At 42.8% G+C, this 27,398-nt stretch overlaps 1 protein-coding gene across 1 annotated transcript in view; it reads right to left on the reverse strand.

The window, feature by feature from the left end:
* Positions 1-27,398, reverse strand: part of LOC122539786 (plexin domain-containing protein 1-like) — a 276,760-nt gene that overhangs the window by 52,306 nt on the left and 197,056 nt on the right. Inside the window, exons 10-12 of the mRNA XM_043674842.1 lie at positions 22,388-22,448; positions 19,574-19,709; positions 13,272-13,307 (exon numbers count right to left, since the gene is read on the reverse strand). Of these exons, the coding sequence (XP_043530777.1) occupies positions 13,272-13,307; positions 19,574-19,709; positions 22,388-22,448 (233 nt within the window). The remainder of the gene's footprint in view (positions 1-13,271; positions 13,308-19,573; positions 19,710-22,387; positions 22,449-27,398) is intronic.

The raw sequence follows: 27,398 nt of genomic DNA on the forward strand, positions 1-27,398 counted from the left end.
CCCTTCAGTTATTTTGAAATCCCTAGTTTCTACAACAATCTTATTATTCATCTTTTAGACCTCTAATTCCTTCATTTCTTCAGAAGATGGAAGCCATGTTGTGGAGATGCTGGTGTTGGACTGGGATAGGCAAGGTCAGAAGTCAGACAACACCAGGTCCTAGTTCGACAGGTTTATTGAAAATCAGCTGACAAAGGGGCAGTGCTCTAAAAGCTTGTGGTTTCAAATAAACCTGTTGGACTATAACCTGGTGTCGTGTGACTTCTGACTTCTTCAGAAAATGCAGACCTTTCCTGTATGTGCCTGAAACTTGTTGCCAACATTCCTCTCACCATTTTACCTGATGTCCTGGTATTCTGGTACACCCTGAAGCAGTGTTCCAGATTATTCTTCTCTAGACCAGTCCTGTTACTTCCTCTCTCCGAGTTGCCTTCTTTCAATGCAAGCCCATCCCTACCTTTTCCAAAATACTCTAATCAGTGAATTCTTTAATGTTGAGATTTGACCTTTTGGCCTTTCTCCACAGAGGGGAAAGGATCTCGTGCTTTAACATGATTCCGAGATTGGAGCTGGCTGGAGGCAGGGTGACTCTCAATCATGGCTCCCACTTCTCAAACAATTAAGTTCCAGCCCAATGCAGCCACAGATAGTGATCTTTCCAATTTGTATCGTACCTCAGAATCAGATTCAGGTAATTGAACGCAAGTGAATCAAATAGAATGGAAGCAAATGCAATGACATATCGGTATTCTTGTGGCACAGTGGTAGTGTCCCTCAGTCTGGAGGCCTGGGTTCAGGTCCTGCCTGCTCCATACATGTATCATAACACACTTGAATAGGTTGATTAAAGGTCTCAAATGAAGTACTTGAGTTATTCTGATCCAGCATGCACTGCTGAACAGAGTGGTGGAGGCAATAACTTTGAAAAAGGAATTTTGTTTCTTGAAAGGAACAATTTGCAAGACCCTAGGATAGAACAGGAATGGGATACTAATGTTTTTAAAATCCAAACTCCAAGATGTACAGGTTAGGTGGATTGGCCATGCTAATTTGCCCCTTGGTGCCCAGGGATGTGCAGGTTAGGTAGATTGGCCATGGGAAATGCAGGGTTATAGGGATAAGGTGGACAGGTGGAATGCTCTTCAGAGGGGCTGTGTAGACTTGATGGGCCAAATGGCCTCTTTCTGCACTGTAGGGATTTATGAAGGCAGATAAATTAAGACCAGGAAACCATAAGATAAGGAACAGAAGTAGGCCATTCAGCCCATTGAGTCTCCTCCACTATTCAATGATGTCATGATTAATCTGATAATCCTCAACTCATGGCACATGGGTCTCACTGAAAATGTCAGCATTTGTTGCCCATTCCTAAGTATCCTTGAGATCAGATGAGAGTCAACCACCTTACCCTTTGTCTGGAGTCATGTGTTGGCCAGATCAGGGAAAGACAGCAGATTTCCTTCCCTCAAGGACATTAGTAAACCAGATGGGTTTTATTTGAAACAATCGATGGTGGTATAATGGTGACAATTACTGATGTGGAGGTGCCGGTGTTGGACTGGGGTGGACAAAGTTAAAACTCACACAACACCAGGTTATAGTCCAATAGGTATATTTGGACGTACCAGCTTTCGAACTGCTGGTCCTTGTATTTTACAGTAAATTCTGTGTCCTATGATCCAACCCTACTGGCTACCTGATGAAGGAGCAGTGCTCTGAAAGCTTGTACTTTAAATAAACCTGTTGGATTATAACCAGGTGTTTGGTGATTTTTTTAACTACAATTATGGAGAACATCATTCTGTTCCAGATTTTTTAATATATTGAATTTTGATGTGAATTCATGTCTCCATCATTTGTCTGGGCCTCAGAACTGCTAGACCTGTGACAGCATCATTGTACCACCATGATATTCCCCTCTAACGAAATAGAACAAGTATGATGACTGAGTGGCCTCTGTCAGGGCAGTATGAATCTATACTATGAAAGGGAACCAATATTGCACTAATGGAGACTTTTCCAATAACTAAAGGGGAAGTCTAGCCAGTGAAACAGTACAATAAGCAACAGTTACATTTAAGGTGTGCATGTGAATGTCATGACTATAAAAATATAAGAAACAGGAGATTGAGAGACCACACAGCTCCTCAAGCCATCACAGCTATTCAATAATATTGAGTCAAACGCCACTTTTCCACATTATCTCCAACTCTTGGATTCTAAAAACATTCCACCCTTCAATATTCTCAATGACTGGGCACGCATTGATGTCTAGGGAGTGGAGGATTATTCCCAAAAGGCACAAGTCTCTGAGTGACGGAATTTCTCCTAAACTCAACCCTAACTGGCCAACCTCTTATCCAAGAGACTTTCCTCCAAGTTTGAAGCTCTGCAGCCAGAAAAGGTTCAGAGTTCAGGATCCAGCTCCGAATTAGCACTTCCTTTTTTTTAAATGAAATTAAAGTCAGTGCAAACATGAAAAGAAAAATGTTGCAAGATGAAAAGATAAACTTCAAAAGGCCAGTTCTTGAAGCAGTTCCATCAAATTCTAGCTTCAAAAGTACTTTTCTCCCATATCCGTCACATTTAGATTTCTCGAATCTTTGATGAGTACTCTTTGCACTAAAAATTTATTCATAAACTTTTTGCTAGCGTGATGTCAAATTTGCAATGAAAGAATCATAAGACCAATTTGAAAGAACTGAGGCTTGTGGCAAACAGGACTTTAAAAGGGATCTTGTTATCAATTTAAAACATCATGCAGGATAGCTGCACTGGCTGTAAACAGAGATCAGTAAGTCACTGGCTCCTGGCATCACCTCAGCCTGAAGAAAGCCACATGTGATTGAAGTTTCCACTTTTATTTCAAACATGATTAATACAAGCTTCCACAACTTGGCAATTCTTTGTAAACATACGTTTTCTCTTTGCAAATCTTATTGACTAGGTTCCACTGCTCCTATCATAATTTTACCCAAAGAGACAATTATTATTAGGCCAAAGTGTTAGCAGGGATGGAAAGAGAGAGAGACATAAGGGACAGAGAAACAAAAGTAGGCACATGTCAACTTCAGAACTTCGAACAAAACTTTGAAATGTACAATTTCAAACTGATTGACTATTAAACACCCCGGGAGAAAGTGAGGACTGCAGATGCTGGAGATCAGAGCTTAAAAATGTGTTGCTGGAAAAGCGCAGCAGGTCAGGCAGCATCAAAGGAGCAGGAGAATCGACGTTTCGGGCATAAGCCCTTCTTCAGGAATCCTGTTCTCCTGTTCCTTTGATGCTGCCTGGCCTGCTGCGCTTTTCCAGCAACACATTTTTAAGCTATTAAACACCCCATTCAGTTTCCTCTGCTTTTTCAAAGGCTCGCCACACAGTTTGTTGATGTTGTATATTTACTGAAGACTTTGTGCTCTTTAAGCCAAGATCTTGTACAGTCAAGAACAATCCAAATTAATTAAATTACAAACCAACTCAAATCATTGTGAGAGGCAGAGATGTGAATTTGATATTTTTTTCATGAATATTTTGCCACAAAAAATTAAGCATCTCAAACCTAAAACAGCAATACATTGAACAGCGTTGGGAACTGACCTCTCTAACATCTTACTGAGTCAACTTCTTCACTTCCAAAATAAATCTGTCTCTCCTTTGTAAACTGCTTCCCATAATTTCTTTCTTTCTTCAAAAACAAACCCCGTTTTAATCCGTCTCTTTTTGTCCATCTCTCTGTCCTCTCTGTTCATGTTCGTCCGTTTAAATATGCTGAATAAAATAGGAAAAGACTTCCAGAAAATTACAATTTATAATTTAGCATTAACACCATTTTTCATCTCTCCTTTCTGGACTCTTTCCCTGCCCAGAAGTCAACTTCCCACTGGGGAAGAATTCAATTATTTCTTAAATGGAATAAAACCCAATGATCAGTTTAACAAATGGTAAACACTGTTTGTGTGACAGAGGCAAACATCTGACTCTTAGTGGGCTTTTGTGATGCAATCATAGTATTTCCCCCTCTGGACTAGGACAGAAAGGTTCAAGTCCCACCTGCTCCAAAGGTGTAATGTAATATCAATGAACACGTTAATTAGAAAATGTCTTCCATTTGATCTTTAAAGAGACCTGCATTTCTAACTCTTTTAAGGAAAAGGTAATTGTATTTATACAAGAGTGCAAGAACATAAAAACTCACAGCCTCAGATTCCACTGTTACAAAGTGAGACATCATTGTTCTAAAACTTTCAAAAGTGTCTCTGTAGAGGCTTTTCTCTTGGTGAAACAATCCAATAGTGGATGGCCATCATCTTCCCATCTAGGCTTCGTGATCTCTTTCCTCTCTAGCATCTGCTCTAAACTGGCTTTATCTATCCAAAGCTTTCTATCACTTATACTTTTCCTGGAATGTACACGGTGGCTCAGTGGTTAGCACTGCTCCCTCACAGTACCAGGGTCCTAGGTTTGATTCCAGCCTTAGGTGGCCATCTGTGTGGAGTTTACCCATTCTCCCTGTGTCTGTGTGGGTTTTCTCCCACAGTCCAAAAATGTGCAGGTTAGGTGAACTGGCTATGCTAAATTGCCCATAGTGCTAGGTGCATTAGTCAGAGGGAAATGGGTCTGGGTGGGCTACTCTTTGGAGGGTCGGTGTGGACTGGTTGGGCCGAAGTGCCTGTTCCTGCACTGTAGGGAATCAAATCTACATCATTCAACAAGATCTAATTATCTCTGGAACATTCTATTGGTATTGTTCCTCTAAGATCTTTGTTAAGGGAGATGGGGAGGTGTAGGGGCCATGAGAAGGAGCAAGGAGATGAGGGAGAGAGGAGAAAATAAACAATTTGTGTCCTTTTTGATTTGTCTTGCATTTATTTCAATTTGATCTGTTTTTGTATTGCTGTCGGTGCCATCATCTTTCTCTTTGTACTTCCCTGCGTGTCTGATACCTCCCGCGTGTGCTGTGGTCTTTTGGAGAGATTGCATCTGTCACTCTGATTCTACCTTGGGGAGTTCTGCAAAATATCTCTGAGATCGTGTGCAATGAACGTGTCCATTGCAAACTGTTGGACAGACATTGGCACAAAGCTATCAATGAATCTTGCCTCAGAGGTAGGGAGAAAGCAGATTTTTGCCGTCACTCGCTGTCCAATCTCTCTGCAGCCGGAGATTAATAGTCCAAAACAATAGTGGAAAATTCAAGCTGCCTGAACTCTATGTACTGCACTGAACAGCACACAGCAGGAATCCAAAACATAATTATCAAGGGAGCTAATCTCACCATTCTTCCTGACAACAGCTACGTGAACCCATAAGACTGTTGTGTTAGCCACACGGTTTTGGGCTTGCCAGCAGAGTAGAAGACTTGAGTTAAGAAAAATATATTGTTCGCAGAAGAAAAAAAGTAGTTTATTGTGTAACCTAATATGTGGCAAGAAAAACTAGTATTAGAAATGTAATTAAAGCATTTATCCAATTTGGCTAGAGACAGTTTTAACTTACACCAACAGTGTTCGATCTCAACCAACATCTCCAAAGTAAGATAGGCTCAATTTCTGCACTGCAATAATTTATTACCACGCGTATCACAAAAGCCATTAAAACAGCCAGTAAAAACATATACAACAGGATTAAGTAGGTACAATAAAGCCAAAATACTGTGGATGCTGGAAATCTGAAACAAGCACAGAAAACAGTAGAGAATCTCAGCAGGTCTGGCACTATGTATGGAGAGAAAACAGAGTTAATGTTTCAAATCTGGGAGTCATACTCTGTTTTTCTCTCCACAGATGCTGCCAGACAGCATCTCTGTGTTTCTTGAGTAGATACAGAGTCTTGAGAGCGATGTGTCATACCCAGTGCAGCCTTATCCTACTCGTAACTTTAAAAAGTCTATGTGTTCAAATAGAAGCTTCTGGAACGGTCATAAATATTTTAAAATGGACACTGATGGAATGCTAAGGTGGTTGCCAAGGATCAGGTGACCTTTGCAATACCAACAGACGATCAAGCTTCCAGAAAGTTCCTAATTAGATTGTCTTGTGTGGGATGGTATCCCCTGAGAAGTTGCATAATTAGACACATCCTCTCTGTGGAATTTATACTTGCTATTGTTTGGAGATTCGCCGAAAACATAAGTGCAGACTCCATGGCTCTGAGTTGGAGCCCTAACAATGAGTAGGCAGAAACCGATTCATTTTTAGCAAGTGTAAAGATCTCATTCATTACGCCCATTGTACAGCAGTAGCTTTTAGTTAAATCATTCCAACTGGACAAGACCTGTACTGGCCATATGACTGAAACCTGCCTGAGCTAATGAGTTTCAAAGTCCAGATTCAGAAAGGGGCCGAGCAGTCTGCAAGTGAGCAATGAAGCCTGTATGAGCATCAGCACTAACAAGGCTGTATCGTTCTGTATTTTAAGACATGGACGGGTGTAAAGTGTTTAAAAGGCTCCCAATTTGATTTCAAAATACCAGGTCCATCTGTAAAAAATGTAGTCTCCTGGTACAAAAGCCACAAGTGCCTACCTTCATGACCTGCTGAACATTAATATCAGAGAAGAAATCCCACTATTATCCTCAGATTTCAATTCCAGCTGTCAGAACTCATCTACGTTAAAGTTCAGAATTTTAAAAGATTTCCATCCTCATCAGACCTGCAAAGACTGTTTGTTGCTTCTATGACAAGCTAAATAGTGATAACTTTCCCTTTGCACTATCCCTTATTGAAGTGGAACTAGGGGTCTGCCTCGCCCTAACTCCACATTCATTATTAATAAACGCCAGCCAAGCACCAGCCTGGGAGAAATGTTCACATCAGAGGTTCAAAGAACTATCAATATTCTGAAGAACCTCAGGCCATCAGAGATCAGCAAGGTGAGAGCAAAGCTACTGAAACATGGCAAGAACTCCATCATAACAAAGTTCAGGAATCTAATCACCTCGATCTGAACTGCAGTGGATATCCACGATGACTAGAGATGAGGAGTACATCTGCAACAAATAGACAGGCAAGGTCCAATTGCAAGGTACTGAGCATAGACTGGAAACGGAAATAGATGCTCTCCATGATTTTGACCAGGCAGCCCTCTGGGGGTATCAGATCATGTTGTGATATTTACATTCAGGATCATCATAGCAACGTAGAAGATAGGAACAGGAGGAGGCCATCATCATGATCATGGCTGATCGTCCAACTCAATAACCTACTCCTGCTTTCTCCCCATAACTTTTGATCCCATTCACCCCAAGTGCTATATCTAGCCGCCTCTTGAATACAATGTTTTGGCATCAACTACTTCCTGTGGTAATGAATTCCCCAGGCTCACCACTCTCTGGGTGAAGAAATCGCTCTTCATCTCCATCCTAAATGGTCCACTCCATATCCTCAAACTGTGACCCCTGGTAAAAGCAAATTACTGTGGATGTTGGAATCTTTGAAAAAGGGTCAGTTAGACTCGAAACGACAGCTCTTTTCTCTCCTTACAGATGCTGCCAGACCTGCTGAGATTTTCCAGCATTTTCTCTTTTGGTTTTTGACCCTGGTTCTGGATGCACCGACCATCGGGAACACCCTCCTTACCCTTACAACAGAACTTTGAATATCAGAAGCCATTTGTTATAAACTTAATTGACCTTAAGGAAGTTTTGGATTGCAGCCATTGGCAGTACATTACAGGAGTGTTCTGGAGTGGGACATCGCCACCTTCAAAGGCTTATGCCTTGAAACTAGCAGCTACATTGAGACTAGCAGGGGCACTACAGCCTTCTTGAGAAAGGTTGCAAACTCTTACCATTCCTTTCCTTTTCATTAATCATGAGAAAGGCATGTCACAGAATTTGGAATCTGCCAACAATTGACTGACATTGATTTTTCAGAAAACCTCGTCTTCCTGCAGAAGTGTTTGTTCCACAGCACGACCAATACATTTGAGACTAGCAACTCCAGGGTTGGTCTATGCATTATCTGCACAAAAACCAAGGCAATAATGACTGAATGGCAAAAAGACCATCCCATCACCATCAGGCAAGAGAGCTTTGAGGACATCGATCACTTCCCCAAGTGAGGATGCAACATCTTCAAGGAGCGTGACGTAGAGACAGGTTTTCATGCAGAAACCGACAAAGTTACATCGATCTTCCAAAGCTTCCACATGGTGTGGGCACCAACACCATCAAGATGGCCCTGACATCCATTGGCGCACCAGCTGCAATCTATGCCAGTGAAAAATGGAATGGGAACAACAAAGGTATCATTTAAGTTGGACATCTGGCACCAGCATTCTCTACATCAGACAATGGGCAACACTCAGACAGACAACACCACCAGTGAGGAAGAGCTAATTTGCTCTGGTCAGTGTGGCAGAGAGAGAGAGAGATAGAGAGAGAGAGGAACGAGATTGCCATTGTGTGTGTTTAACCTCCCAGACACATGGTCATACCACAGCAAAACAGAACACAAATTGCCTACAGCAAGCAAGGGGAATTGGGTTTTCACTTCACTTACCCTCCGTTACGTATAACAGAAGGAATTGAGGAATATGACGAGGAAGAGAGTGGGAGAAGTGAACGACAATAGCCATGCTTCAAACTTTCATAATGGTCCTTGCACACAAAAAGAGGATTCCCAAAGAACTTTACACCAACGAGAAAATAAAACTCTGTGAGAAAGGGACGAACAGCAAAGGGGAATGGCAAACGTTCAAAGTTGAGTAAAAGGAGAGAGGAAAGGGAAAAGACAGAGAGGTGGTGGAGGAATTGCAAAGACCAGCGTTGCTGGAGTGTGAACTAACTTTTGTCAGTCTAGGACAGGAATAGAATTCTCTGGGCAACAGGGTCACTTCTCTGTTCCCAATGTTTTTAATGCTGCATTTTTGTGGAGAAATACCAGATCTGCACAACTAATGAGCAGATAATGATTCAAAACCAGCCAGCCAGGTCTTGGCCTGTAAGATGTGCAATTTGATTGATTGTAATTGGTATCTTCGCGTCCAGTGCTGCCTCACCCTGAATGGAAAACAAAGATTCGACCCATTTTGTTTGGTAGTGAAGATAAAACCTAGATTATTTTTTGCTTACTGATTTCAGTATCTCATTATTACATCCCAACAATTTAACCAAGGACTAACAACAATGTTGTAAGGCACCTTCATTCGTGATGAAGAGCTTTTGCCCGAAACGTCGATTTTCCTGCTCCTCAGATGCTGCCTGACCTGCTGTGCTTTTCCAGCATCACTCTAATCTAGACTCTGGTTTCCAGCATCTGCAGTCCTCACTTTCACCTCCATCTCTATACCTACCTCAATATCATGAGTAGCATTGAATCGAGGTCGTGGGATCTCACTCACTGATGGGAGAGCTGGAAAGATCCTCCTAGAGCGACGTTTTGGACAAAGCTGCCAGTGCTGCCCCTTTCCCTGGGTCAAGGGGCAAAATCTCACCCTATCAGGACAGCTGGCCAACCGAGGCTGGAGGCTGTTCACTGCAGGTACTGGCCAGCGGGAGCAGTGGCACTGATCGGTAATGTACCCACATAAAGGATTGCCAAAGTCACCAGTGTGTGGGGGAGGGGCAGAGAGAGGTCATGGAATGGGACTCATGGCTGTGGGGCTGTGAAGGTAGTGGGTTGACCTTTAGCAAGTCATGCCCTTCCCAACATTAGATCACTCAATCAGGCACTGACCACAGTGGGGAACTCAAACAAAGGAAGGGCTTGCATTTCAGTGATGACTGCTCTGCCATGCCTGTTGCTGGGTGAATACTGGTGGCAATGGATGGGCATCAATTCTCCACTTAAGGGTCTCAGCTGGCTGTGAGACAGTCAGGGCAGGCTGTGGTATCCCCATCTGGTACCCACTCACCCTGCCCAATCTCAACAATCATCTCAATGGAGGGCAGTAGATGCTGCCCATATTGGTAATCTCACAAGGCCATGGTCACCTGGAAAAAAATAAGGCTTCATGGAATGACACAATCTCAAAGGCAACCATTTCAACCAGGGTCGAAACTGAACTCAGTCAATGTGGTTGAATGTAGTCACCAAACTGAGCTTCCCCTAAAGGGTATTGTCTCCTTGGTGGTTCCCACAGGAATTGAGGTGGGGTCTATAATAATGGCAATGAACCATGGAAAGCATTACGTTATGTCCACAATCAGTATATGTTTAAAAACTGCAAACACCAATTAACAAACATATTCATGACATCATCACTGTATCATAGCATGCAACTTGAGGGTACAATGATCTCCATCACATCTGAATTCTTGCCACATTGTGGTTAAGTGTGCTACTCTTTGTAAATGAATTGCTTAATAATTGCCCAGACATGATGCACTCATGAATGTAATATTTGTATATATTAGCGGGCAGCAATAAACATCTGTTTGATCTTTCAATGCCATGTTACCCATGTCTTATTTTCTTATGTTATGGGGATAGCATAAGCACAATCACCTCAGGAAAAGACACTCTGCTGGAGTCAAAACATCCCATAGGAAGAATAATTGGGAAAATGTTGAACCTGTCCTGATAGAGGGAGTTAAAATTATAGACAGCACAGGGGAAATTGACAATGCAACATTTCATATAAAGTGCTATCACAAACATGGTGGCTCAGTGATCAGCACTGCTGCCTCACTGTGCCAGAGACCTGCATTTGCTTCCAGCCTCAGGTGACTATCTATGTGGAGTTTGCACATTCTCCCGTGTCTGTGTGGGTTTCCTCCCACAATGCAAAGATGTGCAGGTCAAGCGAATTGGCCATGCTAAATTGACCATAGTGTTCAGGGACGTGTAGGTTAGGTACATTAATCAGAGGTGAATGTAGAGTAGTGGGGTAGGGTTATGTGTCTGGGTGGGTTACTCTTCGGAGGGTCGGTGTGGACTTGTTGGGCTGAAGGACCTGTTTCCACACTGTAGGTATTTGATGAAAACTTCTATTCTATGAATTGAAGAAGGAAACCAAAGAGAAGCCATTTTGATTTTTGGTAATAGCCTAAAACAGGTTTACAAGAGATCAATTCCTTCCTGAGGTGTATACCCTTTAGCAGTGTCACAGAGTGCAGAGAACAAATAAAAAGATGTGCATTTGTGTCTGCACAGCTGTCTGTACAAACACTGGGAACTGAGAAACTTCAACTATAACTTTATATTCCTATTTATTAAAGGGTATTTGTTTTGCTGAATTTTAATGTACAGTTCTTTGCTTGATAAGATAAAAACCTAGGCAAATAAACACCAGCTACAATTATATTGTCATTGTCTACCAGATCATAATACTGCTCTCTCACTAGAAAGAAATGACTGGTGGTGGTTTAACCTGGGGGTTACCATACCTCAGGTTGGGGTGGTTGAGAAGGAGAGCCCTTCCTAGTAACCTCAGTTGGTGCTGGAATCTGAACCCATGCTGTTAGTATCACTCTGCATTAATTAACCAAGCACCCAGCCAACTGAGCTAAACCCTCCCTGAACAGACAGCTGCAATGCCTAAACACAAATACTGACAGCAGTAACTGAAGCTAAGATTGGGTCAGCAGAGGTGAGTGACTCATTTCCTGATTTGCTAAAGCCTTTCCCCTAATGAGAAGGCAAAGCCAGGAGGGTGAAGGAATACGCTCCACTCGCCCTTTGTGCAGCTCCAACAACACTCAGGAAGCTTATCATCTTCTTGAAAAAGAAAGCAGCTCTCTGATCAGTACCTCGCTCACCACTTTAAACACTCACTCTCTCCAATAACAATACAATGTGGCTGCACTGTGTAACCTCCACAAGATGCATGACAGAGACTTGATAAGGGCACTTTGACAGCCCCTCCCACACCAGCGACCTCTGTCACTCAGACAGACAAAGACAACAAATGCATGGGAACACTACCATCACTTCCAATCACACTGCATCCTGGCTTGGAGCTTCACCACCATTCCGCCATTGTCACTGGGCCAGGATTCTAGAATTCAGCAGCTCGGAAATACCTACACCAACACAAAGAGAAGAAGGTGGCTCATCACCACCTTTTCCAGAGCAATTAGGGATGGGCAAATGCTGGCAATACCTGCATCGAGTAACTTGCAAATTATGAAACAAAATACAAGGGTGAGCAGGAGATCAAGGTCCATTCCCAACTTAAAAACGGAGAGAAAGAAGTAAATTTTATTTACAGCCAATGATGCCTGTAACAGGACTGGTGTGGACTGTAGGAGGACAAAGGTCATTGTCTGCTATACAAGGTTGTGTGTCCATTCACTAACTCAGAGTCCCAGTTTGTATGACCGCTGTATGATACCACACAGCTTGGAACAGCTTTGCAGTAAGACCCACTCTCTAACCATTACGCTCGCAATTTCTCCCTCCCAGATGTACAAGTATATCCAATACCTGGTTTAAATATACTAGAGCAGTGACTCCCAAACCTTTCAATAACAAAGCAAATTTCAATGAAACAAACCATTCCACAGAACACCCACATTTTTCAGCTGTACGGATTGTTCATAAATGTCACATTTTCCCATGTTTATTATGGTCATGGTCTTACTTGAGAGGTTTGCATCAAGCTAAAGAAGGATCAAATGCATTAATGTTTCGAATCCACCAGAAAAAAAATAAACCAGCTTCGATCATGAGCACGGACACATTTTCAAAATGATGAAGGGCTTTTGTCTGAAACGTCGATTCTCCTGCTCCTCGGATGCTGCCTGACCTGCTGTGCTTTTCCAGCAACACACTCTCGACTCTAATATTGATACAGTCCTCACTTTCGCCTACATTTTCAAAATCTGCTTACCTCAATTATTTCTAACTACTCATGGCCCTAAATCTGATGCATTCAGTTCAGCGACTGATAGCTTGTTTTTTTTTAAATTTGGTGATTAATTTTCACAAATTTAATGAGTTGTCATTTTGGTTGATGTAGGTTTGGTTTAAGATGAAACAATGTCTGTTTGACATTGCTGTTCAATACTGTCGTGCAAAATTTCACAGCACGCGTGGGGACGTTCTGACAGCACAACCCAGTCTATCACAGCACATTGGCTGAAAACAACTCCTGGAGAATCTGCATCTACTGTCTCTTTGTATAGCACCCTGCAGGTGATAACAGTAACTTGCTCTATAAAAAAGGCTATGCTTGCTGACACCCATAAGCATCTGGGATACCTCTCATAAATATTTTAAAATAAAGCTTGAGAAATAGTTTAAAAACCCCAAAATGAGAAAAAAAAGTTAATGGAAGAACATACATTGTGAAAGCAAATTAAAAATGTAAATCATTATAAAACTTACCGTTGTCCTTCTGACGAAAAATGAGTTTTGTGTCATCTAGAGGAAAGAGCAAACTGGAATTAGATGGCAAGGCACATTGACAACTGATAATAAGCTCAGATCTGTGACGTGATGCCATTGTACATATCTAGTTTAATATCCCTATTCATAAATTTAGCTTTGGATCTGATTTCCTCCTTTCTCTTTTTTTTCTCTTTCCTTTTCTGTCTGACTCTCGAGTGCTAACTCCAGGAGAGAACAGCAATCTGTAGTGAAAGATAACTCAGGGAGAGGGTGCATCAACACAAGAGGTGCCCTCTTAATTATTTCACCAAAAACAAAATTGATTATAAAATACAGAAAGCAGCTGAAGCATCACTGTGGAAAAGAATGGGAAGGGAGTTGGGTCTTTCGGAGGGCATCCTTTGTGCCCTCACACCATTCATAGATTCCCTACAGCGTGGAAACAGACCCTCCCACCCAAACCCATTCCTCTACATTCACCCCTGACTAATGTACCTAACCTACACATCCCTGAACACTATGGACAATTTAGCATGGCCAGGAGACAGTGAGGTCTGCAGATGATGGAGATCAGAGTTGAGAGAGTGTTGTTGGAAAAGCACAGCAGGTCAGGCAGCATCGGAGGAGCAGGAAAATCGATGTCCCATGCTGGAGCCCTTCAGGAATGACGAAGGGCTATAGCCTGAAACATCAATTTTCCTGCTCCTCTTTGCTGCCTGACCCACTGTGCTTTTCCAGCAACACGCTCTCAATTTAGCATGGCCAATTCACCTAACGTGCACAGCTTTGGATTGTGGGAGGAAATCCATGCAGAAAATGTGCAAACTCCACACAGACAGTCACCTAAGGTTGGAATCAAATCCAGGTGCCTGGCGCTGTAAGGCAGTAGTGCAAGCCACTGAGCCACCGTGCTATCAGGCAAGAAGTGGTGCCCAGTTTGCAATTGGCAGGCAGTTAAACTTCAGACTCTCCAGTGCAGTACTACTGAGGGAGTGCTGCACTGTTCGAGATGTTGTATTTATGATGAAGTGCTAAAATCAGGCCCCATTTCCCTATTGGCTGGTTGTCAAAGACCACAAGGCGCTCTTTACAGAGAGGAGTGAGGGGAGTTAACCATTTCTTATATTTAGGCATCAGTTAGCATCAGACAAATAAATTCTCTGGTCATTATCACATTATTGCTTATGGAATCTACATAATATAGATTCCTACTTTACAACTTCAAAGAGTATTTCTTTGACTAACTTTTGTTCTGTCTCGTGGATGTGGAAAATGCTATATAAATGTGAACCTCACTCATCAAGTAACACAAACCTCTTGTGAAAGACATTTAGAAATAGGAAGCTAATTTTTAGGTGAATGACCTTCCTTCACAGATGGTTCTTGATAAACAGGAGGGTGAAAGGTGATTGAGGGTAGCCTGGAACACAGAACAACCAGATCAGCCACGATAGCTCAGTGGTTAGCAACAGTACCTCACAGTGCCAGGTACCTGGGCTCGATTCCATTCTCAGGCAACTGACTGTCTGGAGTTTGCACGTTCTCCCCATGTCTGTGTGGGTTTGCTCTGGTTTCCTCCTTCAATCCAAAGATGTGCAGTTTAAGTTTGGCTATACTAAATTCCCCATGGGGTGGACTTGATGGGCCAAAATGGCTTGCTTCCACAATGTAGAGATTTTATTGAATGCACAGCAGGCTTCACAGCTTCAGTGGCCTACTCCTAATTCCTATCTTCACAGAAGATGACCTGAAATGTTAAATCTTCTCTCCATAGATACCACCATACCTGTTCTGCATCTCCGACATACCCTGCTTTATTTCAGATTTCCAGCATCCACGGTGTTTTCTTTACGGTATTGGTATGGCTTATTTTTGGTGGAGGTGAGGTCAGCTTGAGGGTGTGTTTGGTTAATTTCAAAAGTACATGTGATTTCAATTCTGCTTTTGATGAAATAGCAACAGATGGCTATAGGAGATTATTTTCCTGAGTTACTGAAGACAACTCCAACATTCCACACTTGAGCTCCAAGAGTCCTCAGTAAACACACATGGATGTCACATCCCTGCGCTAGGCTGTTAACTACTTCAATGTTTACTTATATAATGAAGGTACTTGGGGAAAAAAAAGTGCTTCCTGTTGTTAACACTTAATAAGTGTGAATTGTAATAAAATCTCATAATGTTTAAGTTTGGATATTCGGTACTGATTTATGAGGCTAATGTGTAATATTTAATGAACTGTGAGCAACTAAAATAAGATTGAGAATTAATGCTCAAAGTAGCCGAGGGGTAGTGTGGCAGGAGTGTTGTATTACTGACAGTGTAGATTATTTTAACAAGCCTGCATTTTTTCTCTGATCATTTGCTAATTATTTCCAATACTTTCCATAAAATAACCAAACCCATTTGCTGCACACTTCAACATTACACATCAGCTACAGTTGAAGGACTGAGTTCACAGAGACTTGAAGTCTCTGCCAGTTCTTTGAAAGTGCTCTTCAATTTATCGCAGTCTGCTGCCGTTACCCCACAGCTCTGCAATTCCAATTCCTTTTTTTTAAAAAAAAAATTCAATTCCCTTTTGAGAGTCCCTGTACAGTTAGCTTTCACTAGCCTTACCAGCCTTACTGGGACTGCCTTCTGCCCAAAACAAAACACTCTTCTCTGGTTCAATAAAAACCGAAAGAACTGCGGATGATGGAAATCAGAAACAAAAACAAATTGCTGGAAAAGTTCAGCAGGTCTGGCAGCATCTGTGGAGAGAAATTCAAGGTTAACATTTTTGGGTGGAGTGAGGAAGGATCTGAGGAAGGGAAACTCGACCCAAAATGTTAACTCTGATTTCCCTCCACAGATGCTGCCAGACCTGTTGAGCTTTTCCAGCAATTTCCATTTTTTGTCTCTACTCTGGTTCATCTGGTAATTACCTTTTCTTTAGTTCCAAATCTTTCTCATCAGTGGAAACAATTTCTCCCCACCTACCCTATCAATCGTCCTCACTTCATTTTGTTGACACATTTTGGTATAAGATATCCCAACAGGTTTTCCATCAAACAGCTGGTTTAATTTATTGCCAAATATTCAAACTTTTTTCATTTCACTGTTACAATTGTGGGATTACTGTTAGAAACGGCAATGAGAAAGTGGTTCACCAAGCTTCATAACTTGCTTCTGAATGAAGGTGCTCCAAACAGCTCCATAGGAACAGAAGTAGGCCATTCTGCCCATTGAATCTGTTTTGTCATTCAGTGAGATCATCATTAATCTGATAACCCTTGTTGAAGGGTCCCTTGAAAACAGAATTTTCCTGCTATGTACCATGCATGAGATGTAGTTTAGCAGCCATTACAGCAATACTTAACCTTCTAAAATTCTTGCCTATGAAAACAAAGGAAAGAATTGCAAAAAATTTGCAGAAGTCACAATGCCCAAGGCTAGTATCAGCAATACATCTGGTGACAAACACACTTTATTGTCAGTGTCGTCTCTGAAAATATGCTTATGCAGAATGATAAACCAGTTCTCAAATGAGAGCGACCAATGGGACGATGATCATTTGATATCATGAATGAATGTCCCATGACCACTGGCCAAGAGGGTACAACTGTGGGACATAGTGTAGGTTATCCACCCCTAGAAATGTAAGCCAACAGTAAGTGTCAGGCTCAGAGTGGGGTGTACTCAGGAGAGTAGGCACCAGGGCTAGGTCAGTTCCACACTGGAATAACCACACTGGAGACAAGCAAGTTAGAGAAGCTTCTTGCTAAAAGCCAAGCCATGGCCAAGTGAGATAAGGAGTCAGATTCTGGAGTAATCTCTCTGGGGCTAGGACAAATGTGCACTGGAGGAACCATGTAGGGACAAGAATTGGGTAGACTCAGGGCAGAGGGGAAACTTCCCAGAAAGCAGTCTTCATTGAGCAGTCCTCATTAGGCAGATGGAAGCTGGACAGCAGGAAAACTGAGGGAAGAATGACTTAACACCTTAGCTAGAGAGCAGAATGCTGCCTGTACCACTTTAACGTGACTGAAACTCACCGTGCTAACAGCCAGTTTGCCCTTTGGTATTAGTGAACCATCCCCAGTTGTCACTGTTATATACTGTTTTTATCTAACTAACTACCATATCATGTCTAGACTACTGTTTCTTAACCAACTCAATATACTATGAGAAAATATATCATCGATTGCCTAACTGATCACAAACCCCTATAACTAATCCTCGACTCCATTTTCCTGCCTTTTCCCCATAACTCTTGATTCTCCAAAACATCTAACTATCTCAGACTTGAAAATCCTTAATGGCCCAGCCTCGACAGCCTTCCAGACTCACTCCCCTCTGAGAGAAGAAATTCTTCCTCACCCCCGTCTTAAATGCATGATCCCTTATTTTGAGATAATGCGCCATGGCCCTAGACTCTCCCACCAGGGGAAACAACCTTTCCAGACCTACTCTTCCAAGAGCCCTAATAATCTTGATACAATAACAATGCCGCCTTGAGTAAATTTTGAACTTGTAATATTCCTGGCAGGGAAACTGGGAAATTCAATTGACCACAATTCTGGGATATTTATCCATATTTTCATCTTTGCTGTAATCACGTGATTTATGACCTAATTAACATTATGGATTTATTAAATTTTGAGAGAGAAGGCAAACTTTTTTTGATATGGCGGTGATGCTTTCAATTTCTGATCCTGACAGGTTAAACTTCAAGCCAGGATCAAGAATTTGCAATTTCAGAGCTATTAAACTTGCAATAGTTCTTTTAAAATTGCTTTATTCTACAATAAAGTATGACCAGCGCACTCTTGCAGATCAAAGCAATTAAAGTAATTTTCCTGTTACAGTTATTACCCAATAATGAGAAATAACAAAAGCCTTGCAATTGAATTTCCAGCAGCAGTATATTGATTAGGCAAAATAAATGACCTTCCAGTTGGCATTAGTTGAAAGCAGTTGCCGACCTCGTTCAGACCTGACACAGATTGTTTGAAGTTAGTGGCACCACTGGGCAGGATGGTACCGGGCTGTGTTATAGAACTTTGGTTCCTACAAATTGGCCACCTTCTGGTTAACGGGTAAAGATTAGTCAACCTCGTGTCTATTTTTCAGACGTAGAACTGGAGCAGAGGAAGCCAATTTTGCAGTTGGAGGCACAGTTGCCAATGGTGAAGGAAGTTGAGTGATGCAGAGAGGACTGGTCAGGCCAGCGGGTCATAAAAACATCATGTGGAGGTGCTGGTATTGGACTGGGATGGACACGGTTAAAAATCACACAACATCAGGTTATAGTCCAACAGGTTTAATTGGATGTACTAGCTTTTAGAGCACTGCTCCTTCATCAGGTAGCTACTATAGTCAGTTGGAGAATAACCTTTGTTAAAAAAACAGACATTCATGAAGATGACATACTGGGCACACTGGAGTTTTATTTTGAAGGACACAAGACAAACCAGACAAGTATATATCATTCACACGTTTTACTGGGTTTTCTTTCTAGGAAGGACTTAAAAACAAGAAGAAGAATTTAAAAGCTGCTCCAGAACTGCTTCAAATGAGGATTTATTGTGTTAAATCAAAAGGGGATGGAGACAACATTCACACACGAGTGACTCCTTCATCTTATTTGAATAACGTTTGCGGCATGTACTGAGTCGTTTTACAAAACCAAAACTCCCACCTTGGAGCCGTGACCAGTAGGAGGACAATCGGAATTTCCACACAAGCTTGGCAGGGTTTTCCAGGAAAACATAGGCCCACATCCCAGAAACACACTCGCAACCGGCAAAGCTTCAAGGCAGAGGCAGGAACTCCATAAATCACCTCTTTGTTTTTCATTTCATGGGGAGAATTCAGCAGCTACATCTGAAAGCACTAAACTAGAAGGCAGTGTCAAAGTCAATCCCTGTTACTAAGGAGCACGTCAGCCTAGTTACAGAGGACATGGCCACTGCTTCCTCCCTACTTCTTCAGAAAATTCCTCAGCTCCGTTCGGACCCTCAGCTTCACTAGTGATCGCGATTTGACTCAGATGAAAAAAACACATGGCACCTTCTCTGGCATTCTTGAGTTTCAAAGTAATTAATTTGTTTTCTTTCTTTACTCCTGTGGAGCTCTGACTGTGCACACTGTGAGTTATACACTAAGCTCTCCTTTTCGCAGATTTTCTTTAATGGACCAGTTTCAGATGGCCCACACAGTGGGTGAGGCAATTTTATTTAAATCAGCTCACTTTCAGTTACTTCTCATCCTTCTATAATAAACAGGTTAGAGAGAAAACAGGTTGATATGTTTACCTTCCGTAGTGAGACTGCTTGAGAGCAGCACTGATGTGGTGGTGGTAACTTCAACTTCCAATGAATTTAGAAAGTTTGCTGTGGAGGAGACGTCTGGGAAATGTTCTGGATGGTCCTCACAGAGCTCACCGCTGTGCTGAAATGTTGCAAAGATAATAACAGAAACATTAAAGAGGGATGGAGTTAACATCTGACCATTACCCGCAAGAGGATGCAATCATGGACAAAAGCTTAGCTGCTAGGTTGGGACTGAAGGCTAACTGACCTCATTCCACAGACAATAAACAGAGCAGCTTCATGTCTTTCAAACTGGCATGGATCTGAACACTGAAATGTTCAGTGCCTAACCCCATGGTGATATTATCAGAGGTTCTCATAGGGTGGAAATGATGCTATTCAAGCAGTAACACCGAAGAGGAACTTTTGTGTTTTCTAAATGGAACCTCTCCTGCTAAGGTTCAGGAGATGAAGGATGGTTGAGGATGGGGATGCTGTGGATGGAAGGAGGGGTGCAGTTTCCAAATGTACGCTTCTGTCGGGTGTCATTCTATTCCAGATTGTGAAACCGAGCATTCAAGGGAGAAAGATTGTTGGCCCACTCCATTGGGCAATGGCAGACATTGTACCGGGTTCCTGAAGGCAGTGGGGGAGGAAACAAAATCTGGCATGCAAGCCCCTTCTGAGAGGTGTCTCGACCAAAGGCAAACTACTGCGGACATTGAAAATCTAAAGCAAAACACAGAGAATGCTGGAGAAACTCAGCAGGTCTGGCAGCATCTGTGGAGGAATTAAAAACACAGAGAAGTTCTGAAGAAGGGTTATACTGGACTCGAAACATTAACTCTGCTTTCTCTCCTGACGCTGTCTGACTAGCTGAGTTTCTCCTGCAGTCTTGGTACTTGTTTCTAGGAGGGGTCTCTAACCCTTTAATAAAGAGGATTTTGGCCTCACTTTGGAAACAAGTTCACACCAGCCAAGCTGCCATTGCAGCTGTTCACAGTTGGAATTTAGAAAGATATAGGAGCAGGAGTAGGCCAGTCAGCCCCTTCAGCTGTTCCACCGTTCAATAAGATCATGGCTGATCGTCTACCTCTCCTGCACTCCCATGCATAATTCCCATATTCCTTCATTCTCTCAATAACCAATTATTTGCTGATGTCTGACTGGAATTTTACTCAACAACTGGATGTTCCACCAATCTCTGGGGTGGAGAATTCCAAAGGTTTACAACTCTTTGAATGAGAAATAATCTCCACATCTGTCTTAACACTGAGACTATGACCTCAGGTTCTTGACTTGTTGGCAAGGACAAATACCATCCCACCATCTATCCAACAAGTCCCTTAAGAACTGTATATATTTCAATGAGATCACCTCTCATTCTTCTAAACGTGAGGAAATAGAGGCCTAGTCTACTCAATCCTTTTGACCAAGAAACTCATTGAGTGAACCTTGCTCCCTCTCTAAGGCAAATATATCCTTCCTTTCAAAAGGGATATCAACTTTATCTGAAGGTAGAGTTATACTAAAGGCAACCTCAATTCTCAGAAAGATATCAGGGATGAGGGTCTTCGCTAACATAGGAAGGTTTCAAGGGTTTGTTCAAGACAATGAAAGTTGTTGATCACGTTTGCAATTGGCAGGAGGGTCAGCAACCAGAGATCACAGATTTAAGATGATTTGCAAAGAACACAGGTGGGATAGGAGGAGATAATAGTATCACTGACAAGTCAAAGGTGGCAGGAATGTAAGCTGTGGGGAGGACACTAAGAGACATAAGCAGGTTAGGTGAGTGGGCAACAAAACTATAATATGGCAACGTGTTAAATTATTCATTCGGTGGTAAGAATAGAAAAATCAGGTTTTCTTTAAGAAATGTGAAACTTATAAATGTTGATGGTCAAAGGGACATGTGTGCTCATTTAAAGAACACAGATGCAGCTATAGTAAATAATTAAGAAGTCAAATGACTTATTGACATTTATTCCAAAGGATAAATAGGTCTTGCTATAGGTGACGAGGACTTTGGTGAGATCACACCTGGGATAGTCTGTGCAATTTTAGCTTCCACATTGAAGAAGGATATTCTTGCACTGAGGCAGTGCAACAAAGATTCACTGGGTTGGCCATGATGAAAGGCTGAATAAACTGGGTCTACTTTCTCCAGGATGTAAGAGATTGAGAGATGGTCTCATTGACACTAAGAGAAGGGGCTTGACAAGAAGTTGTACCCCCGGGCGGGGAGTCTAGAACACAGGGAGGCCTATGAGATGAGGAGAAAATACTTCTCCCAAAGGGTAATGAGTCTTTGAAATTCTTTATCCCTGATGGTCCATTATTGAATATGCTTAAACAGCTGATGTTTGGACTCTAAAAGGATAGAGGCAGGAAAGTGAGTTGAAGTTAAAAATCAGCAATGTTGGAGTATGCTTGATAAGGTTTATGGAATACTGTTGCTCCTATTACTTCAGTTCTGAAGAGAGAATTGTTTTGCAGTGAGTCATGATGATCTGGAATGCATGGTTTTAAGGTTGGTTAAAACAAATTCAACAGTTACTTTCAAAAGGGAAGCAGAGCTACGGGAAAGGATCAGGCAGTAGGACAAATTGGACAGCCCTTTCAAACCGAATCCACATGAACCTCTCATTCAATTTATTCCAAAGGTTTCGAAATTGTCGTCAGACTATTAATGATTTTAACATGCCATCAAATTGTTGCAGACTAGCAAACATGGACATATTCTTATATAAAAAAAGAAAATGGTAATGTAAGGAAGACTGATGGAATGAGTGCTGAGGTAAGGTTTTACTGTACCTCCTCCATGCAGTGATAGTCCAGCCATTCCTGTCGGTGCCGGTCAAACCCATTGGAACATCTAAATACCAAACAAAAGAACAGAGAGCTGAATATTCTCACTTTTTGTCACTCGTGCTGAGTTTCATGAAGGCTTGCTCTCCGTGAGTTTTCTTCATCTCATTAGCAATCTGCCCACCATTATCCCGCCCCTCTTATCCAATGCCAGCCCGATTCCGCCTCTTGCCATTCTCAGATGAACTCACCGGTGCCAGGATATTCCAGAATAGAGTGCCCTCCCTCACACCAATACCAATGTCAAAAGTCCATTGGGCACCCAGAGGAGAGTTGGCAATCTGGAGTTGCTCTGGCTGGTTTGGGACTTTTGCCCCAGACTTGGTGGAGAAGGAGAAATTGGAATCCAGGGACATGGGGGTCCTGTTGGGCAAGGTGGTGCAGAGGATGGTCCATTTACCCTAGCGTTGGCAGAGGAGGATTAGACCCTGCCAGTCTGGTCTGAGGTTGCCACCCAGGGTCAGTGTCTCCTCAGTCACCTGGAGGAATGCCCAGCAGTGCAAGAGAAAGTTCAGTGACCTTCCTCCATCTTCTACCTGATCGCTCACACTCATTCTACCTCTGCACCGCACCCACCATGGCTCATACTCTACCTGGCTCTTACTGTTGCATGCAACATCTTCCCTCACTTGGTCTCATCCTACCCTAACACCCTGGCATTGCGCCCCATCTCACCACCCCCAGCTCCTGTTCCTCCTTCTCATCTCTCACTCCGGACTGCTCACTAGCTTTCTCCCCAATGTCACCAGCAGTAACAGCTGTGCCAGCCATTGTCACCTCATCCAATTACTCCCTTTGCCCCCTTGCAGGAGAGGACGGTCAATTATACAGTAGACAGAGATGTGACAGGGGCTGGGGCGTATATGGCATTTCATTCCTCTCCCTCTTCGAGGCTCCTGACCCTGAAGGCCTCAGACATGTGAATGACCATGTCCAAGAGCCTGGACTGCCCTTTGACCTATCGTGCAGGCTCTCCCTGCCTGAAGAGTGTCTCTCTTGATATACCTGAGCACTCCCCTCCTCTGACTTTGAGACACGGCCTTTTAATGGAAGCCTGTGTGCTGTGTCTGCCCCATCCACCTGCTGGCACATGGTGCAGCTGTACCATTGATGGAGCGCAGTGCCATGCCACAAATGCCCAGCCCAATCAACGGTAACCACTGGCAACCAGATAATTTGCCTGGCTTTGTATCTGAACTCAATGACAAGGAATGCCAGGGCAAGGCAAAGTGTGCGAGCATTAAGTGAGTAAGCGATGTGGCTCTGAGGTGGTGCTGGGGGAGCTCTGGGCATGGGCTGCATGTCCCAATGGGCCAAATGTCCTTTCAACAGCATTCCAATGACAGCTGGCTGTACCCTCCAAGTACAGCCCTTAAAGGCAGAAGTGCACAGTAAGTGCATCGTGTTGGATGGCACATTGGTCAGCACTGCTGCCTCACAGCGCCAGGGACCTGGGTTCGATCCCAGCCTCGGACGTTGTCCATATGGAGTTTGCACATTCTCCCCATGTCTGTGCGGGTTTCCTCCGGGTACCCTGGTTTCCTTCCAGAGGCAAACGTCAGAGCTACCTTCTTGCTTGAGAGGCAGATAGTCACATTACAAGATGATTTGGTATAGAAACATAGAGACATATAAGATAGGAGCAGGAGGAGGAAATTTGGCCCTTTGAGCCTGCTCCACCATTCATCATGATCATGGCAGATCATCCAACTCTACAGCCTAATCTTGCTTTCTCCCCATAACATTTGATCCCATTTACTCCAAGTGCTAGATCTAGCCCCCTCTTGAATACATTCAATGTTTTGGAATGAATTCTACAGGCTTCCCCCTCTTTGGGTGAAGAAATATCTCCTCATCTTCGTCCTAAATGGTCTACCCTGAATCCTCCGACTGTGAAACAGACGTATAGAAAGTGGAAGATCTATTTACGTAGGATCATAGAAAACAGGGCCAAGAATAAGCCATTCGGCCCACTCCACCATTTGAAATGATTGTGACTGATCATCCAACTCAATCTCTTGTTCCTGCTTTTTCCCCAAAACCTTTGATCCCTTTAGCCCTAAGACCGATATTAACTCCTTCTTGAAAACTTTCAATGTTTTGGCCTCAACTCTTTCAATGGCAGAGACTTCCACAGGGACCCCACTCTCTGGGTGAAGACATTTTTCCTTATCTCAGGAAGAGGAAGAGGAGGAAGGCAGAGAGAAAGAACAGTCTTGACAAACAGGCCAAGGAGCAGGTGCAGAAAGCTTGGGCCAGGAGGGGAAATAAATCTTTGATCTTGATACTGTCCACTTCTCAAGTCAAACAAAAGAAAGCGATGGCTATTCTCTACAAAATATTTCCAAATGACTTTCTTCAGTCTGCATGCGAAATACTCAGGTGTTCCTCTTCAATATCCTTTTCACCATGAATGGGTGCACATTTGATGGGCCGAATGCCTCTGAAGAATATGAGTACGAATAGGAGATAATTGAGAGTGGAGTCAATTCGAAGAGCTAGTACCATCATGGTGGGCTGAATGGCCTCCTGTGCAGTAATTTAAATGCTTATTTTTGTTGCATAGGATTAATATTACAGATTTGAATGCTGTTTACATTTGAGTAGTTTAATTCCTATTAAATATTAGCATTTGTTTCACTGTTGCTGTGTTAACAAGAATGGGCCAATCTGGAGGTGATAATCTGCACTGCAATCCCTGATAGGACCATGGGACTAGATTCACTAGCGACTTTCAAAGGGAATTGGGTAAACAAATGGAGGAGAAAATGTAAAGAATTACATTGTGGGGAAAGATGGGTGAGGTGGCAGTGGTGGTCTGAAGGGTTGAGACAAATTGGGTAGCATGTTCAAACAGCCAACAGAGAGAAAAGACAGAATGGGTGATTGAGTGCTGTAAGATGCTATAATCCTTACAGCTGAAGTATTAATAACCTCCAGTTGAGCCTGGAGAACACACACATTACATGCAAGCAATCCAGTGACATACTAAAAATAAATGAATGCTGTTCGACATGAATGGCACCATTCCAACATCTCCTCAGCAAAATAATACATTTGCCAAACACTTCTGCAGAGACTGTCTCCCTTTAAGTAGAAAAACAACAGACCTCAAAGCTTGTTTTTCTTGTATGGATATAAGTAGATAATTTTCAAAATACTGGGAAACATTCAACAAACAGAGGTGACAAGGAACCCATGCTAATCAATTCCAGAGTTCTCCATTACACCGTTCCTCACCAGTCTTCTGAATCCACATCAGAAGATTATGCCAAGTCAGGAAACAACATTAAAATTAAAAGGTCTTTTAATCACATGCTTTGTAAAAAGTGTTAACTGTTTATTAAAGTGTGTGGATAAAGAAGGAGAAAGATGTGGGCTAAGATTTCCAAAGAGTTGTGGAGAATCCATAGGCCTTTAAAAATGGCCGGTAGTACATGGATTTAAAGATCCTATTTCCATTTTTGACAGTTCTTGATTTTATCAAAGACAAAAATGGGGACAGAACGTTGCTCATGTGAGGGGAAATCTGAAATCAGCTGGGCCATTCGAAATTCATGGTGATTTCTAACATTTTGGCTGAACCCAGGTTTTAACCCAGGAGCCAGGAGAGCGCTAGTTATAGGGGACTCTCTAGTTAGAGGGACGGACAGGCGGTTCTGTGGACATGGGCGAGACTCACGGATGGTTTGTTGCCTCCCGGGTGCTAGGGTCCGAGACGTCTCAGACCGTGTCTTCAGAATCCTTAAGGGGGAGGGTGTGCAGCCAGAATGTTCCTCCTGCAGGATGTTTGAGGTAGGGGTGACCACCGATACTCCTGCCGACTTCGTCTGCAGGAAATGCAGTCGTCCCCCAGGTCTCTGGAATGTGCAATCTGTCAAACCAAGTTGGAGGGTTTGAACTACAGGGAGAAGCTGAATAGGCTGGAGCTATTTTCTCTGGAGCGTTGGAGGCTGAGGGTGGTGCGTGTATGGAATGAGCTGCCAGAGGAAGTGGTGGGGGCTGGTACAATTACAACTGGATGGGTACTAGATAGGAAGTGTTGAGAGGGTTAAGGGCAAAATGGTGGCAAATGGGACTAGAGTCATTTAGGATATCTGGTCAGCATGGACGGGTTGGACCAAAGAGTCTGTTTCCGTGTTGTACAACTCTATGATTCTACAACTCTAAGTTAATCTTCGCAATATCCCCAAGTCTTCCTTCACAATGAATCCCACTCTGCCTGTTTGTGCTTCAAAAGTGATACTGTCTGAGTGCCACACGATGGTGAAGTGCAAGCAGTGGGTGAAACACATGGCTCTGTGTCAGATAGCTGTAGTTCCAAATGCCCCTCTGGAGACTGATCACCAGAAACCAGTTGGACGCAACATTAAAAGGGTGCTGCTGTTTCGGATAGAAATGCCATCTTTGCAGAGAGACATTTAACTGCTGTTCCGTTTGCTCTCCAGATGGTTTACATAACATCCCTTGGATCAGGAGCAGGAACAAGTCAATTGGCCCTTCAGAAAGGTCACGGTTGATCTGGTTGCTCAAGGTACTGCCTATCCTGGATAACCTCACTCCCGTTACTCATCAAGAGTAGAGTGCCTTCTGCCTTCAAAAGTATTTCAAGGCTCTGCTTTCACTGCCCTTTTGGGGAAAGAGACAGACAGCATTTGATATCATCTGCATTGTATGAGCCAGTATCAAATATCGCAAGATCAGAACAAATTGTCTTCTCATTTGTTTCACGGCTGGTTGTGGGATCTTTCTGTGCGTGAATTAAGAACAAAGAACAATACAGCACAGGAACAGGCTCTGAGACCTTCTAAGCCTGCACTGACACATTTTGCCCTTCCATTCTAAAACTGTCTTCACTCATGGGATCCATTTCCCTATATCCCCTACCTATTCATGTACTGGTCTAGATGCTTCTTGAATGCTGCTATAGTGTGTGTTTCCACCATCTCCTCTGGCA

The sequence above is a fragment of the Chiloscyllium plagiosum genome, chromosome 33, assembly GCF_004010195.1.
Source record: "Chiloscyllium plagiosum isolate BGI_BamShark_2017 chromosome 33, ASM401019v2, whole genome shotgun sequence".
Lineage (NCBI taxonomy): Eukaryota > Metazoa > Chordata > Chondrichthyes > Orectolobiformes > Hemiscylliidae > Chiloscyllium > Chiloscyllium plagiosum.